The sequence below is a fragment of the Geotrypetes seraphini genome, chromosome 12 (assembly GCF_902459505.1).
Source record: "Geotrypetes seraphini chromosome 12, aGeoSer1.1, whole genome shotgun sequence".
In the NCBI taxonomy this organism is placed as follows: domain Eukaryota; kingdom Metazoa; phylum Chordata; class Amphibia; order Gymnophiona; family Dermophiidae; genus Geotrypetes; species Geotrypetes seraphini.
The window spans coordinates 11,360,954-11,376,475 of NC_047095.1; the positions used below are offsets into that span (position 1 = coordinate 11,360,954).

General features: G+C 46.7%; 1 protein-coding gene across 2 annotated transcripts in view; it reads right to left on the reverse strand.

The window, feature by feature from the left end:
- Positions 1–12,252, reverse strand: part of RNPC3 (RNA binding region (RNP1, RRM) containing 3) — a 100,249-nt gene extending 87,997 nt beyond the window's left edge. For both annotated transcript variants that reach the window (XM_033916508.1, XM_033916509.1), the window contains exons 1-2: positions 11,957–12,252; positions 6,325–6,372 (exon numbers count right to left, since the gene is read on the reverse strand). In XM_033916508.1, coding sequence (XP_033772399.1) covers positions 6,325–6,372; positions 11,957–12,097 — 189 coding nt within the window. In that variant the 5' untranslated portion in view covers positions 12,098–12,252. The remainder of the gene's footprint in view (positions 1–6,324; positions 6,373–11,956) is intronic.
- Between the last annotated feature and the right edge of the window lie 3,270 nt (positions 12,253–15,522).

Genomic DNA, 15,522 nt, shown 5'->3' on the forward strand with positions numbered 1-15,522 from the left:
ACCCCGCACCCATAATAGTACTAATTGTAACACCATTTTTTCCATTAATTTTTCATATATACCGTATTTTCACGCAGATAACGCGCACCCGTGTAAAACGCGCACACGGGTATAGCGCGCAGAAACCACGATTTTATGTACAAAAACTTTTGTATACCGCGCTCACGGGTATACCGCGCATGCAGCCCGACTGTCCTTTCGCCCGCCCCGACTCTCCTCTGGCCACCCCGACTCTCCTTTCGCCCTCCCCGACTCTCCGTGCGCTGTCCCGACTATCCGTTCACCCTCCCTGACTTTCCGTGCACTGCCCCGCCTCTCCGTGCGCTGTCCCGACTCTCCGTTCACACTCCCTGACTTTCCGTGCACTGCCCCGCCTCTCCGTGCGCTGTCCCGACTCTCCGTTCACCCGCCCTGACTTTCCGTGCACTCCCTCCAACGACCGCCCCCCACCAAGAACCTCCGACCGCCCCCCCAGCCGACCCGCGACCCCCCTGGCCGACCCCCACGACATCCCCACCCCCCTTCCCCGTACCTTTGGTAGTTGGCCGGACAGACGGGAGCCAAACCCGCCTGTCCGGCAGGCAACCAACGACGGAATGAGGCCGGATTGGCCCATCCGTCCCAAAGCTCCGCCTACTGGTGGGGCCTAAGGCGCGTGGGCCAATCAGAATAGGCCCTGGAGCCTTAGGTCCCACCTGGGGGCGCGGCCTGAGGCACATGGTCGGGTTGGGCCCACGCAAACCCCCCTCCCTCCAACGACCGCCCCCCCCAAGAACCTCCGACCGCCCCCCCAGCCGACCCGCGACCCCCCTGGCCGACCCCCACGACCCCCCCACCCCCCTTCCCCGTACCTTTGGTAGTTGGCCGGACAGACAGGAGCCAAACCCGCCTGTCCGGCAGGCAGCCAACGACGGAATGAGGCCGGATTGGCCCATCCGTCCCAAAGCTCCGCCTACTGGTGGGGCCTAAGGCACGTGGGCCAATCAGAATAGGCCCTGGAGTCTTAGGTCCCACCTGGGGGCGCGGCCTGAGGCACATGGGCCCAACCCGACCATGTGCCTCAGGCCGCGCCCCCAGGTGGGACCTAAGGCTCCAGGGCCTATTCTGATTGGCCCACGCGCCTTAGGCCCCACCAGTAGGCGGAGCTTTGGGACGGATGGGCCAATCCGGCCTCATTCCGTCGTTGGCTGCCTACCGGACAGGCGGGTTTGGCTCCCGTCTGTCCGGCCAACTACCAAAGGTATGGGGAAGGGGGGTGGGGGTGTCGTGGGGGTCGGCCAGGGGGGTCGCGGGTCGGCTGGGGGGGCGGTCGGAGGTTCTTGGGGGGGGGCGGTCGTTGGAGGGAGGGGGGTTTGCGTCGAGGGCAGGAGGGCCTGGGATCCCTCCTGCCCGTAATGTAGTGCGGGGTGGGGGTAGGGGGTCGCCGTGGCCAGGAGGGTTTGGGCTCCCTCCTGGCCCGATATTGTCGGGGAGTTGGGGAGTCGGCCGGGCAAGAGGGCTTGGGCTCCCTCTTGCTCCGATCGTGGATGCGGGTGCGGGTGGGAGCGCGTGCGAGCGGTCGTTCGGGGTGGGGGTGCGAGCGGTCCTGCTGGGGGGGGTGAATCGGGTTGTCAGGCGGCGTGGGAACTATGTAAAAAAAATTTTGTATACCGCGCTCACGCGTATAACACGCGAGGGGTATGCGCGGTAGGTAAAAACGCGTATAACGCGCGCGTTATATGCGTGAAAATACGGTAAACACACAATATAATCTTATTAACAACACATAATGGTTAACCAAAAAATTAGAAGAAACCAAAAATCACTGTGGAGTGACGATGTTCCTGAAATGGACTTTATCGAAAATTTCAAAGTTCCAGAAGTATAATTGAGCAATCCACATAAGAAATAAAATAATCCACATAAAAACCTGAAGGTCCATGTTTTGACCAGATAGTCTAATTCAGGGGTCCCTGAGAGTTCTATGGTAGTAGATATGCGGAGTAACAAGTGTTAGGACTCTCAGGGACCCCTGAAGAAGACTACCTGGTCGAAACACGGACCGTGTTGGGTCTCACGATTTCAGCGGACTAGGTCCTTCAGGTTTTTATGTGGATTATTTTATTTCTTATGTGTGTTGCTCAACTATACTTTTAGAACTTTGAAATTTTCAATAAAGTCCATTTCAGAAACATTGTCCCTCCACAGTGTTTTTTGGTTTCTTCTGGTTTTTCTTCTCTGTGGATCTCTTAGGGTCAATTTGTTGTTTTTGGTTTAACCACAAAATTAAACTACACAAAGCACACTGTATGCTTCTCAACATTCATTCCTACCAGAACACAGATAACCGATAACCCCTATGCAAATATAAAACCAGAAACTAAAAGTACTAATATATACAAATGAAACCCTAAGATTCAAGACTCTGCATGCAGTACAACACCAGAGAAATAGAAATAAATGCTTTTCTTTCTGAACAGTGCAAAATATAGACAGCAAATGTAAATTCTCAAAATTGACACAATTCAATCACTAAATTGAAAATAAAATCATTCCTTTGTTGCCTCCCTCCATGCTGTGCCTCAATTAGGTGCCTCCCTCCAGTGGATGTCTTACCTTCTAGCCAGTTCCTGCCTAGCCGTTTTATGCGGCCCGCGGTGTGATGTGTGTTTTCATTGCCGTCCCTGGTGTTATCTTCTGGCCGGCTCCCTCTTCTTCACCACCACAGTGTGCACAAAGCCGCGGGTGAGGGCTCCTCGCGTGTCCCGATGTCGGAGAAGGCTTCCGGTTCAGGCGCAGGACACAGGTAGGAGCTGCCGCCAGTGGATTTGTGCATTGCGGCCTGGATGTGGTGGCGATATCTGAGACTTGGCTCACAGACTCCCACGGGTGGGACATGGTCATACCAGGTTACAACTTGCTTCGTCAGGACAGGGAGGGCAAAATGGGAGGTGGGGTAGCATTATATACTAAAGATGACATTAAGGTCACCAGAATCACAGATGTACAGTACACTGGGGAATCCCTTTGGGTAAATTTGGCCAGAGGGAAGGACAAATGCCTGTATCTTGGCGTAGTATACAGACTCCCAAGACATCAAGAAGACCTAGATATGGAATTAATCGGAGATATAGAGAATATCACCTTGCGGGGGGATACAGTATTGGTAGGTGACTTCAACATGCCCGATGTGGATTGGGTCACGCTTTCCTCTGCTTCCGGCAGCAGCAGGAAGCTATTAAACTCTTTGAATGGAGCAGGACTCAGGCAACTGGTATTTGAGCCAACAAGGGATCAGGCAATTTTGGACCTGGTACTTACCAATGGAGAAAGTATCACAGAGGTCTCGGTGGGTGAAACTTTGGCCTCCAGTGACCACAATATGATATGGTTCAATCTCAGGAAAGGTTTCACGAAATCTACCACACTGACCAAGGTTCTCAAGTTCAAGGACACAAACTTCCAAGATATGGGAGACTTCGTTCACCAGGCGCTACAAATCCAAGCAGACACCGACAGCGTGGAAGAAATGTGATCAATTTTGAAAACCACCATACAGGAAGCAACAAACCGCTATGTTAAATCAGTAAGCAAACGGAGTAGGAACAACAAGCCACAGTGGTTCTCTATGGAGATCTCGGACCTCATCAAAGAGAAGAAAAAAGCATTCATCTCTTACAAACAATCAGGGACACAGGACTCCCAAATCTGACCAAATCAAGAGCTGTCAAAGCGGCAGTTAGGGAGGCCAAATTCCGCATGGAGGAGTCTCTAGCAAAGAACATCCAGAAGGGAGATAAATCCTTCTTCAGGTATATTAGTGACAGAAAAAAGAACTCGGGCGGGATAGTACGACTCAGAAAACCAGACGGAGACTATGTAGAGACGGACTCGGAAAAAGCCCAACTGTTAAATGAATACTTCTGTTCAGTCTTCACCCGCGAGGCGCCAGGAATCGGCCCTCAGCCACAGACAAGGATTAAATCAGTAGACCCGTTTAGTAATTTCAAATTTACACCCAGCAGCGTCTACTGCGAGCTGTCAAAAATCAAGGTCAACAAGACAATGGGGCCTGACAACCTACACCCTAGGGTACTCAGGGAGTTGGGTGATGTCTTGACTATCCGCACTCTTCAATCTCTCCCTTAGTACAGGTAACGGCCCGATGGACTGGAAGATGGCTAACGTCATTCCACTACACAAGAAAGGCTCCAGGATGAGATGGCAAACTACAACCAGTGAGTCTCACTTCAATAGTGAGCAAACTAATGGAAACCCTAATCAAACGCCAATTGGATAGGATCATGGACGAGGAGAATCTACAGGGTCCCCGCCAACATGGATTTACTAAGGGGAGATCCTGCCAATCCAACCTGATCAGCTTCTTTGACTGGGTAACGAGGAAGCTGGATGTTGGTGAGTCCCTGGACATCGTCTACATGGATTTCAGCAAAGCATTTGATAGCGTGCCACACCGCAGGTTGCTGAACAAGATGAGTTCTTTAGGTTTGGGCGACACATTAACCAAATGGGTTGGGAACTGGCTTGGAGGTAGGCTTCAGAGGGTGATGGTGAATGGCACCCCCTCCGAAATGTCAGAGGTGATAAGTGGAGTGCCACAAGGCTCCGTCCTGGGCCCGATCTTGTTCAATATCTATATAAGACACTTGACAGAAGGGCTCCGAGGTAGAATAACATTATTCGCCGATGATGCCAAACTGAGCAATGTAGTGAGCAAAAGCACAACAAACAAAAAAGCAATGGCAGACGATATGGTGCATGACTTACTTCTGCTGGAGCACTGGTCTAGGTCCTTGCAACTCAGTTTCAATGCCAAAAAATGTAAAGTCATGCACCTGGGAAGCCAAAATCCATGCAAGATTTACACCCTAAATGGCGAGATCCTGCCAAGAACTGAAGCAGAAAGAGACTTAGGGGTGATTGTCAGGGAAGACATGAAGTCTGCAAACCAAGTGGAGCAAGCTTCATCCAAAGCAAGGCAAATCATAGGTTGCATACGCAGGAGTTTCGTCAGCCGTATACCTGAAGTCATTATGCCACTGTATAGATCCATGGTGAGACCACACCTGGAGTACTGTGTGCAATTCTGGAGGCCGCATTACTGCAAGGATGTGCTGAGACTGGAATCGGTCCAGAGAATGGCCACCAGGATGGTCTCGGGACTCAAGGAGCTCCCGTACGAGGAGCGGTTGGGGAAATTGCAGCTCTACTTACTCGAGGAACGTCGAGAGAGGGGAGATATGATCGAGACATTCAAATATCTCACGGGCCGCATCGAGGTGGAAGAAGACATCTTCTTCTTCTTCAAGGGTCCCGCGGCAACAAGGGGGCATTAGTGGAAAATCAGGGGCGGGAAACTGCACAGTGACACTAGGAAGTTCTTCTTCACTGAAAGGGTGGTTGATCGCTGGAATAGTCTTCCACTTCAGGTTATTGAGGCCAGCAGTGTGCCGGATTTTAAGGCCAGATGGGATAGACATGTGGGATCTATCCGCAAAGATAGATAGGGAGGGTCACTGGAGTGGGCAGACTTGATGGGCCGTAGCCCTTATCTGCCGTCTATTTCTATGTTTCTATGAGGAGGAGGGAGCCGGCCAGAAGATAGCACTGGGGGCAGCAATGAAAATGCCGCATTGCACCACGGGCCAAATTCGGCCCACAGGCCTTGAGTTTGCCACCTGTGCTCTAAAGCAAAACTTGATGCAGTCAGAATCTTCACTTCATGGACACTAACTCAGGAATAAAATAATACCCTGCATAAGAAATATAACTTGTATTGAAAAAAAAAACACTGCCAAGGATAACTATGCAAACTGTAACCTGGAAAATCTAATTGTTTGTACTAGATCCCTAGTTTGAACCGTTCTGAGCTATAGATTAGATTAGATAGATATTGTATATCCCCTTAGATTTTCAATGTCTAAACTGGTTTATTCTAGTCTAGTTCAGATAGAAATCTTAATTTATGAGAGAGGATATTCTAATAAACTCTAAAAATGGCCACTTGAGTATACTGTTTTGCACTAGTTTTACAATGAGAATGAGAATTAACTCTGCACTATCCTTCACACTCAACTAATAAAACATTGCAATTACATGCTAAAATAAACAAATGTAACAAATGAAGCACGACAGTGATTTTTGTTTCTGTCTGATAAACCATTTTTGTTTCTGTCTGATAAACCATTCCCCCTATCTGATATGCCCTAAAAAATCTTCCATCATTACTTGTTAAAATACCTAAAGTAAAGCTGGCTTGTATGACTCAGTTTGATACTTCCTAGCTGCAGTTGTGGCACCATGTGTAAAGAAATTGGAACAAACCTTTGCAGCCAAGCTTTCACTGGAAAAGGTTGCAAACGCAGTATGCTTCTGAAAAAGAAATAATAGGGTATATTACTTAAAGCAACATAAATCTTGAATGCAAATCTTCTCAACACTGTGATTTGGTTTTAAAACGTGTGCAACAAACCATTCAAAAATGTAACTAACGTAAAACACTAAAATGATGTAGCAACTAGGTTTCACAGTAAAATTCACAATAAAAAATGAAATACACACCTGAATCAGCCAAACAAGGACAGTCATGTGTTAGGAGTAAAGAGGGGAAGAGAGAAAAGAAGTATGCTTCATGGAATTTCTAATCTACATGCATTTTATGACTGTGTCAGAATTGGTTATATATGTTTGTGACGAGAAAAGAGATAAAGAGAGGAAAAAATAAAAAATAAAAGCAAAGAGGAAGCATGAAAGAAGCAAGTCCTTGATTGCTGGATGGAAAAGTATGGAGGGGGGGGGGGGAAACACACATAAAGGGATGGATGGGACTTGTATACCACTTTTTCCTTTTGTTTTACACTAGTGCTTCTCAACACGGTACATGGTAGCGCTGCCCGAGACAGAGGCAGGCAGCGTGTGAGAACTGCCTGCTGATTAGCGACGAGATTCAATGCTGATTCCACCCCCCCCCTCATTGGCCTTGTCTCCTACTCTAACCTAAAGTAGTAGCGATAAACAGGCTGCTCCTGGCCTGCATACTGGGGCCTTCCCTCTGTTGCATCACTGATGATGCGGCAGAGGGAAGCCCTGGAGGGCAGGCTACCAAACAGCTTGTTTGCCACTGCTGCTTTAGGTCAGAGATGGGAGCCGGGGGCAAATCAGAATCAGAGGCAGGGGGAGTGAATCAGCATCGAATCTCATCGCAATATCGGCAGCCATTCCCACATGCTGCCTGCTGCTGACTCAGCAGTCTCTCCACAGCAAAGGGGAGAATTCCGGTTTAGTGGCAGGTAGCACATGAGAGTCACTGCCGATACCACGACCCGAAGAAGCAAGCCTTGGAGTACAGGGAAGGAGAGGAAAGATATCTGATGGCACAGGGGGAGGGAAGAGGTAAGAGGAAGAAAATCTGGTGGCAATGAGGGAGGGGAGGGTGAGAAGAAGAAAAGATGGGGGAGTTTAGGGAGACATGCATGGTGAGGGGAGAAGATGAAATTGGAAATAATGGAGGAGAGGAAAGGAAGATGGTTCATGGAGGGGGACAGACAGATTTGACACAGGGCACAAGGAAATGAGAGAGAGGTGTTGAGCAAGGGGGTAGATGAGAGAGAGATAAACAGGAGGTGAAAGGGGAGAAGGAGGGAGATGTTGGATCCAGGAGTAGAATGAAGTGATGGAGAAATGTGCAGAATTCTGCCAGGAGTAAACAAATAGGTAGAAAGGGGTGAGAGGGAGAAATGTTGGATATGGTTGTGTAGAGGGAACAGAGGGACAGATTGAAGGGGATGCAAGGGGGAGGAATGTTGGACATAGTGATGGAGGGAAAAATGTGGCATGGTGCTGGAGAGGGGTGATAGAAGGAGAAATGGGCATGGGGCTGATGGGCAGTGGTGGAAAATGCTCCTCATGATACAGGGTATGAGAGAGGGAGAAATGTTGGACTCATAGAGGGACAGAGAGAGATATTGGTTGGGGAAGGGAATGAGATCCGGCAGAAAGAAAGAAAGAAGTATTGGATGCACAGTCAGAAGGAAATGCAACCAGAGACTCATGAAATCAACAGACAACAAAGGTAGGAAAATTATTTTATTTTCAATTTAGTGTTCAAAATTTGTCAGTTTTGAGAATTTTATATCTGCTGTCTATATTTTACACTATATTTTTCTGTTTTTCTATAGTTGTTATTGACATTGCATATTTTAAAGTCATCTGCCTTGATCTCTTTGAACACCCCCCCCCCCCCGCATATAAATGATAATTAACATTTCATCTGTGTAGTGTGCTTTGTGTTCCCCTAGTCCTCAGTGTAGCTTGCAGCCACTGAAGTTTCCACTGCTACCCTTATTGAAGATGTTGACTGGGGTAGTGGTGGTGCACAGGCGCATCAGTTGGCGGGAGTTTCTCTTTCAAAAAGTTGTCAACCCTAGTACCCACTTATTCAACCTGTTGGTCCACCCAAAAATTGCCTTCTGGCTATGCCATTGAGGTAGACAAATGATGATTGACACAAAAGTAACATTGGATGTGGGCAGACTGAACTCTGATAACGTGAGCAAAAAAGTGTTGAATTACCTAAGAAAGGATGTAATAGACACTGTCCAGCTAATATTCAAAGTAATGTATGCACACAGGAGAGGCTCTTGCTCTATTAAATTGCCTGGGGCCACCTAATCATCAGTAATCAAGTGGTGGAAAGGGGTAACGTGAGTATAGCAGCTCGCCTAGAATATAAGTTGTGCAGCTGAATTCTGGACGGATTGGAAGATAGCGAGATGACTAAGCGGAAGGCCTGAGAGTAGCGAGTTGCAGCAGTCTAAGTGCAAGGTGATGAGGGTGTCACTGATGATGTAGCAGAGGGAAACCCTGGTGGGCAGGCCGTGAACAGCATGTTGAGAGCACTGCCTCTGCTGCTTTAGGAGGTCAGAATGTACCACGTAGGGGGTTGGAAGGCATGGAAAGCTGCTGTACAGGGGGCTGGAAGGGAAGGATGGAAAGTTGCTGCAAATGGGAAGGGAGAGAAAGAATTGTTAGGCATGGGGTTGAGGAGAGTAGGGGAGAGATGCAAAAAAAAAAAAAAAAAAAGAAGTAAAAAAGTGGTGAGGGGGAGAAATCCTGCATCTAGTGGAGGAGAGGGAGACATGCATGGAAAAGAGTGAGGGAGAAATGTTGGAGGGCAGGGAGAAGATGCATGGGGAGAGAGAAAGAAATATTGCACATGATAATGGATGGGAGGAAAGGAGAGATGCTGAATGCAGGGGAATAGGTTTGACTCACGGCACAAGGCAGGGAGAGAGATAGAGAGAGAGATGGTAGGCAGTGGGAAAGAAATGTTGGATATATGGCAAGGGAAGGTACAGAGATGGAAGATGGATGGTGACCACGGAGAAAGAAGAAAACATCAAATGGGCAGGAGACACTGGTGAGCAAGTTAACAGGAGACAAACAGAAACCAGCGCTTGGGAACAACATGATTTGAATGACCAGACAACAAAAAGTAGAAAAAATAATTTTCTATTTTGATTACAATACATCAGATTTGACATATTTATCCTGCCAGAGCAGGTGTTAGCAAACATGAGCTAGGACTTAACAGAGAGAGGAAAAGTATTTTTTGTTTACACCACAGCACAGGTGTGGGGTTGGAGAGGGCAAAGGGGGGGATGCGTAAAGAGGCTACAAAATAAACCTGCCAGGACGTTTGAAAAAAAACGCCAGAATGGGCAGGAAAAGTAAATGGAATTGAAAAAAGTTTCCCTGAATCGGGAAGCACTAGTCATTTAATGTTTGCTGGTAGAACAAAAAACAGGCTCAGCACATTCTACCTGCTAATAATGCATACTACAAAGTTCCAGTAGAACTTGCTTTTTTTAATCTTATATCCTGCTTTACCAAAAGTCACTTCACTTAGGGCTCCTTTTACTAAAGTGCGCTAACGGTTTTAGCTACAATGCCACACGCGCTAAACGTTAATGCTTCCATAGAGCTTGCGTTAGTATTTTTCATTTAGTGCACGCTAAAAATGCTAGTGCACCTTAGTAAAAGGAGCCCTTAAAGTAGAAAACAATCAACTTTCCAGTAAAACAACACTTGAGGAAAACACCAACTATAACAAGTTCAAACACACAGAACAGGAAACTGTGATAAGCTCGAGTACCACAACCACTGTCACAAGCATAAATCCAGATTACTCAATTGCTCCTTTTATGCTATGACTTTTTTGCCCACATTTCTGTAAACTATTTGCGGGTTGTTTTATATTTCTATCAGCCATGGCCAAACCAAGTTCGCAGTTGTCAAACCTACCACAGACAAAAACAATCTTTTCCAGAGAAGGGAAAATGGTAAAACTAGAGGGCATAAATTGAGGTTGCAAGGTAGTAGTAGACTTAGGAGTAATGTTAGGAAATTCTTTTTCATGGAGAGAAGGGTTGATGCCCTCCAGAGAGAGGTGCTGGAGATGAAAACAGTGACACAATTCAAAAAAGTGTAATGTACTGTAATGAGTAGACAAAATGAGTAGGGAAAATGCTTGAGTACCTGATTGTAAAAACCGCTTAGATAACCTTGATAGGCGGTATATAAAATCCTAATAAACTTGAATAAACTTGAAACACCATTTTCTATTGAAAGTATATTTGCAAATGGGGGGGAGGAGGGTGAATTAAAGTTTTACTATAGGTTTAATCAATAGTAAAGAATATTTATATCTGTATATTTTTGATTGAATGCTAAAGGAAAGGGTGGGTGGGAAGGGAATAAATTTATTTATTTGATGTTATACTAGAAAGAAATTCAAATGATGTATTTAATTTTAAATGTTTTATTATTTGTGCACTTGTTATAAGATTAAAAAATGAATAAAAAATTTTTTTAAAAAAAGTGGCATGAATCTAGTGGGATCTCTAATTAGAAAATTAATGGTATAAAATAAATTGAAGAACTAGGGCCGGTACTGAGCAGACTTGCACAGCCTATGCCCCATATATGGCAATTCAGTTCTGGATAGGCTGGAGTAAGCTTTGATGGTAACCTAAGGACAGTACAAAGTAGATTTCTATGGCCAAGTTCCAAGTTTATTAAATAATTTGATTAATCGCCTACTCTACATTCAAGGCGATGTACAAGATAATATTAATAATTATAAACATAGGTAAAATATTATATCTACCATCATGTTTCTATGACTGCACACTGACACAAAGAGTCTTCTGTTGAGCTCCTATCATGACTTGCATTGACTAGTAGATTTAAAACCAGAGAAAATATTTGTTCACTCATTTTGTAATTAAACTCTAGAATTCCTTGCCAGAGAATGTGGTGAGAGCAGTTAGCTTAGCAGGGGTTTTAAAAAGGTTTGGATAATTTCCTATAACAAAAGTGCATAAACCATTATTAAGATGGATTTGGAGAAATCCACTGCTTATTTCTTAAATAAACAGTATAAAATCTGTATTACTCTTTGGGATCTCACCAGTTTTAATTTTTGTGTCCAATTTTATTACCAAGCAGTACAGTAGGTAGCCAGCTCCATAGGTACTCGAGTACCCCAATACCGAGCAAACGTATCTAGAGAGGGGTAATTTCCATTTGGGTTTAGCACCTTCAATCATTATGAAAAATTGGCTCCTATGCATAGCTCGGGGGGGGAGGGGGGGGAAATCACGTAACTTCCCCAGATCAAACACTACTAACCTGCGCATTGCTAAAAACTACCACCACAGCCGATTTAGGTTTACAACACTCGTTTTTATCTACACACAATTAAATAAACACAATACTATTACTATTCAGTTTCAGGTACTGGGCAACGCTTGTCCCTAAATTCAGAGACGGCATCCAGGGTCAGGACCGCAGACTCTGGCTCTCTCCACCGCGCCCTACTCCACCCGACTTCTCCTCGGGAAAGGTGGCATCCCCGCTCTCCTAGCTGCTCCCCGCCCCGTCTCCCGCCACTCACCAGTCTCCCCTGATCGGAAAAAACTCGAACGACCGAGGCCCCGAAGTATCTGAGCAGGTCCTCCTTCTCCTCGTAGCTCAGCTCGGCGGGGAGATGCCTCACCAGGAGAGTCCTGGTCTTCGGCACCACCTGCTCTGCCATCAGGTCACGAAAACGAACGCGGCGGAGCTCAGCGCGCACGCTCGCAGCCGCATCCCCCGGCCCCGGGCACCTGCGGTCTCTCGCGAGCGAGCTTCCGCCTCGCAAACATCGCGAGAAGTGGACGGGTCCAGCAGCGGAAACGAAAGGGCTATAGAGTTCCCAGCTGTGGGGTTAGAAGTGGCTCGCAGCGCTAGCGCCTCTCCGTGGTTGATCTCCTGCCGGGGGGGGGGGGGGGGGTGAGACTGCGTTTGGTGTTCCTCCTCTATCTTTCATCCATGTTCCTCCAGTTAGCATTCAGACTTCTGACTCCCAGTCATGTCAGTGTCCTAACACTTTGGATGACAGTTGCCATGATGCCTGGGACGAAGATGTGCATTCATGCTGAAAAATGAAATGAGAGTGCTTTCGACGCCTAACTCCTCTCATCTTGTGTTCTTTAGTCCCAACCCTATATGTTATGTCTGCCCAAGTTAGATGTAAGCTCTTCTGAGCAGAGACCGTCTATAAATATCAAAATGTACAGCACTGCATACGCTATTTAAGTGATTAGTAGTAGTAGTAATCTCTGTGTATCATGAGAATGAGAGAAGTGCCTAGGTCCTGATCGCAAGACAGCGCAATCCAGTATTCATATGGCTCCTTACTGCAGTCTTGTCAGGCTGATTCCAAGGGGTAGAATCAGGGACTCTAACTGTATTAATTAGATTTAGCTCACACCTTTTTCAATAGTAACCAAAGATGAGTTATATTCAGGTATACTAGATATTTTGTCCCCAAAGGGATTACAATCTAAGGGACCCTATTATTAAGGTTACTGTAGGCACTACTAGTGCATGTTTAATGTAGCAAAAAAAAAAAAAAAAACTGCCCGGTAACCCAGTGGTTCCCAAACTTTTTCTGTTCACGGCTCACTTAATGTTTCAAAATTTTTCCACAGCTCCCCAGGTCAAATCATAGTTCTGTGATATAATACAGTTTCTCAGCTTCTTCAAGCCAAGTACCCCCTAAGCCAGGGGTGTCCAATGTCGGTCCTCGAGGGCCGCAATCCAGTCGGGTTTTCAGGATTTCCCCAATGAATATGCATGAGATATATTTGCATGCACTGCTTTCATTGTATGCTAATAGATCTCATGCATATTCATTGGGGAAATCCTGAAAACCCGACTGGATTGCGGCCCTCGAGGACCGACATTGGACACCCCTGCCCTAAGCAGTGTTGCCAGATACTTTTTATAATCCCAGCCAATTACCTTGAAAAAGCAGCCCAAAACAGCCTAATTTCTAGGGTTACCATATTTGATGTGTGTGGGATTTCTCAGAGAGAGAAAGAGATAATGGTTACTGTGGATGGGCAGATTAGACTAGACTAGACTAGACTAGGCCACTTGGCCTTTATCTGCCATCATGTTTCTATGTAAAAAATCCCGGACACATGGCCCCGCCCCAGTCCACCCCAACACCCCCCCAAACTCTGCTCCATTCTGCCCCAAACCCCACCCTGTTCTGCCTCTAGCCCCATCCCAACACTGCCTCATCTCTTCTTTCCTACCAGGTCAGGAGGGCCTCTGAGCATACGCGACTGCGTATGACATCATCTGTGCATGCTCAGAGGCCCTCCAGATGCGGCATGGCTTGCCGAGAATACCGTGTCATGATGCAGCCCAAATTGGAGCAACAAAAATCTAAAACAGCCCAAAAAAACACAACCCACAGCTGCTCAAAATTTCCCATAACCAGCGTTCCAAAGCAGCCCAACTGGGCGAAAAAACTGCAGACCTGGTAACTATGCCCCTAAGTCTAACAAATATCAACCAAGTACCCCCACCCAAGCTCTGCCCCAAGCCCACCCAGGCTTCTCTCCTGACCCCACCCCCATAATAATAGTACTACCGTGTTTCCCCCATATAAGACAGTGTCATATTAATTTTGAGCCCAAAAACATACTAAGTCTTATTTTTGGAGTATGCACGTGATCATCTCTCCCTTCCTCTCCTTCACCCCAATTCTTCCTCTTTTCTTTCTCTCCCCTACATGTGCAGCATATTTCCTCCCCTCCTATCCCCCTGTGCAGCAGCAGTTTGCCAAGCTTCTATCCTTCCCTCCCTCCCATCCCTTGTGCAGCAGAACCCTTTAGCACCTCCCATCGCCCCCACCGTGTAGCCGAACCCCTGCTGAACCTCCATCCTTCCCCGCTGACTACGAGCGAGCCCTACCTTGATCCAAGGCAGCATTGGGCTGGCAGCACTCTAAACCAGTAGTTCCCAACCCTGTCCTGGAGGCCCACCAGGCCAGTCGGGTTTTCAGGATAGCCCTCATGAATATGCATGGATCAGATTTGCATGCTTGGCATCTCCATTATATGCAAATCTCTCTCATGCATATTCATGAGGGCTATCCTGAAAACCCAACTGGCCTGGTGGCCCTCCAGGCCAGGGTTGGGAACCACTGCTCTAAACAGTAACGCGGCAGAGTGAATTCTTTGACAGACAAGGGGGTTCAAAGAGGACAAGGAAGTTGACTTTAAAATATGCTGTCACCTCAGTAGCAACTATAGAAAAACAGAAAAATATAGTGCAAAATATAGACAGCAGATATAAATTCTCAAAACTGACACATTTTGATCACTAAATTGAAAATAAAATCATTTTTGCTACCTTTGTTGTCTGGTGATTTCATAAGTCTCTGTTTGCACTTCCTGTTGACTATCATCAGTGATGTCATCAGTGGCATGGCAGAGGGAAGGCCCCAGTGGGCAGCCCAGGAGCAGCACCACTGCTGTTGCTTTGACCCGGAGGAAACAAATCAATTCAAATCGATTCATCAAAGTGAATTGGTGAATCGATTTGAATGAATCGGGCAGCACTACCACGTTCTCCCAACAACTGGCTCGGTACCGCATGTTGAGAAATAATGTTGTAAAAGATGTCTAATGTAAGAATAATCTGTGGCTCCCCTGTACGTCAGTCACGGCTTTGCAGGGAGCCACAGCTCAGTTTGGGAATTGTTGCACTAACCAGGAGGTCATTTGATCAACTATGCCATTCTAACATATCTTTGCCTTGCATTCCTTCGTTAGAGAGGAAGGAAAATGGGTAACGTGCATGCCTCTCCCCAGATATGAATTTAATTGTTACACGACTTCCATGTCTGAGTTATTTGAATTTACAGAACAGAATCCCTTGTTCAATCATATTGGGAGAGGGAGCCCATTATGAAAATTCTTTTGGCCCTTCTGTTCAAGTCTCCCAGCCTGGCTTTTGAACTTGGATGCAAGCAGTCACCAACTCTCTGACGTCACTTTTGGGACCCATGCCTAGAAAGTGACTTCAGAGAGAGCACCAAAGCCAACACGGGCAGTAAATTGGTGGCTGCTCGCACCAAAGTTAAAAGGTACTGTGGAGGGGCACACGTGTATGGCAGGAGGG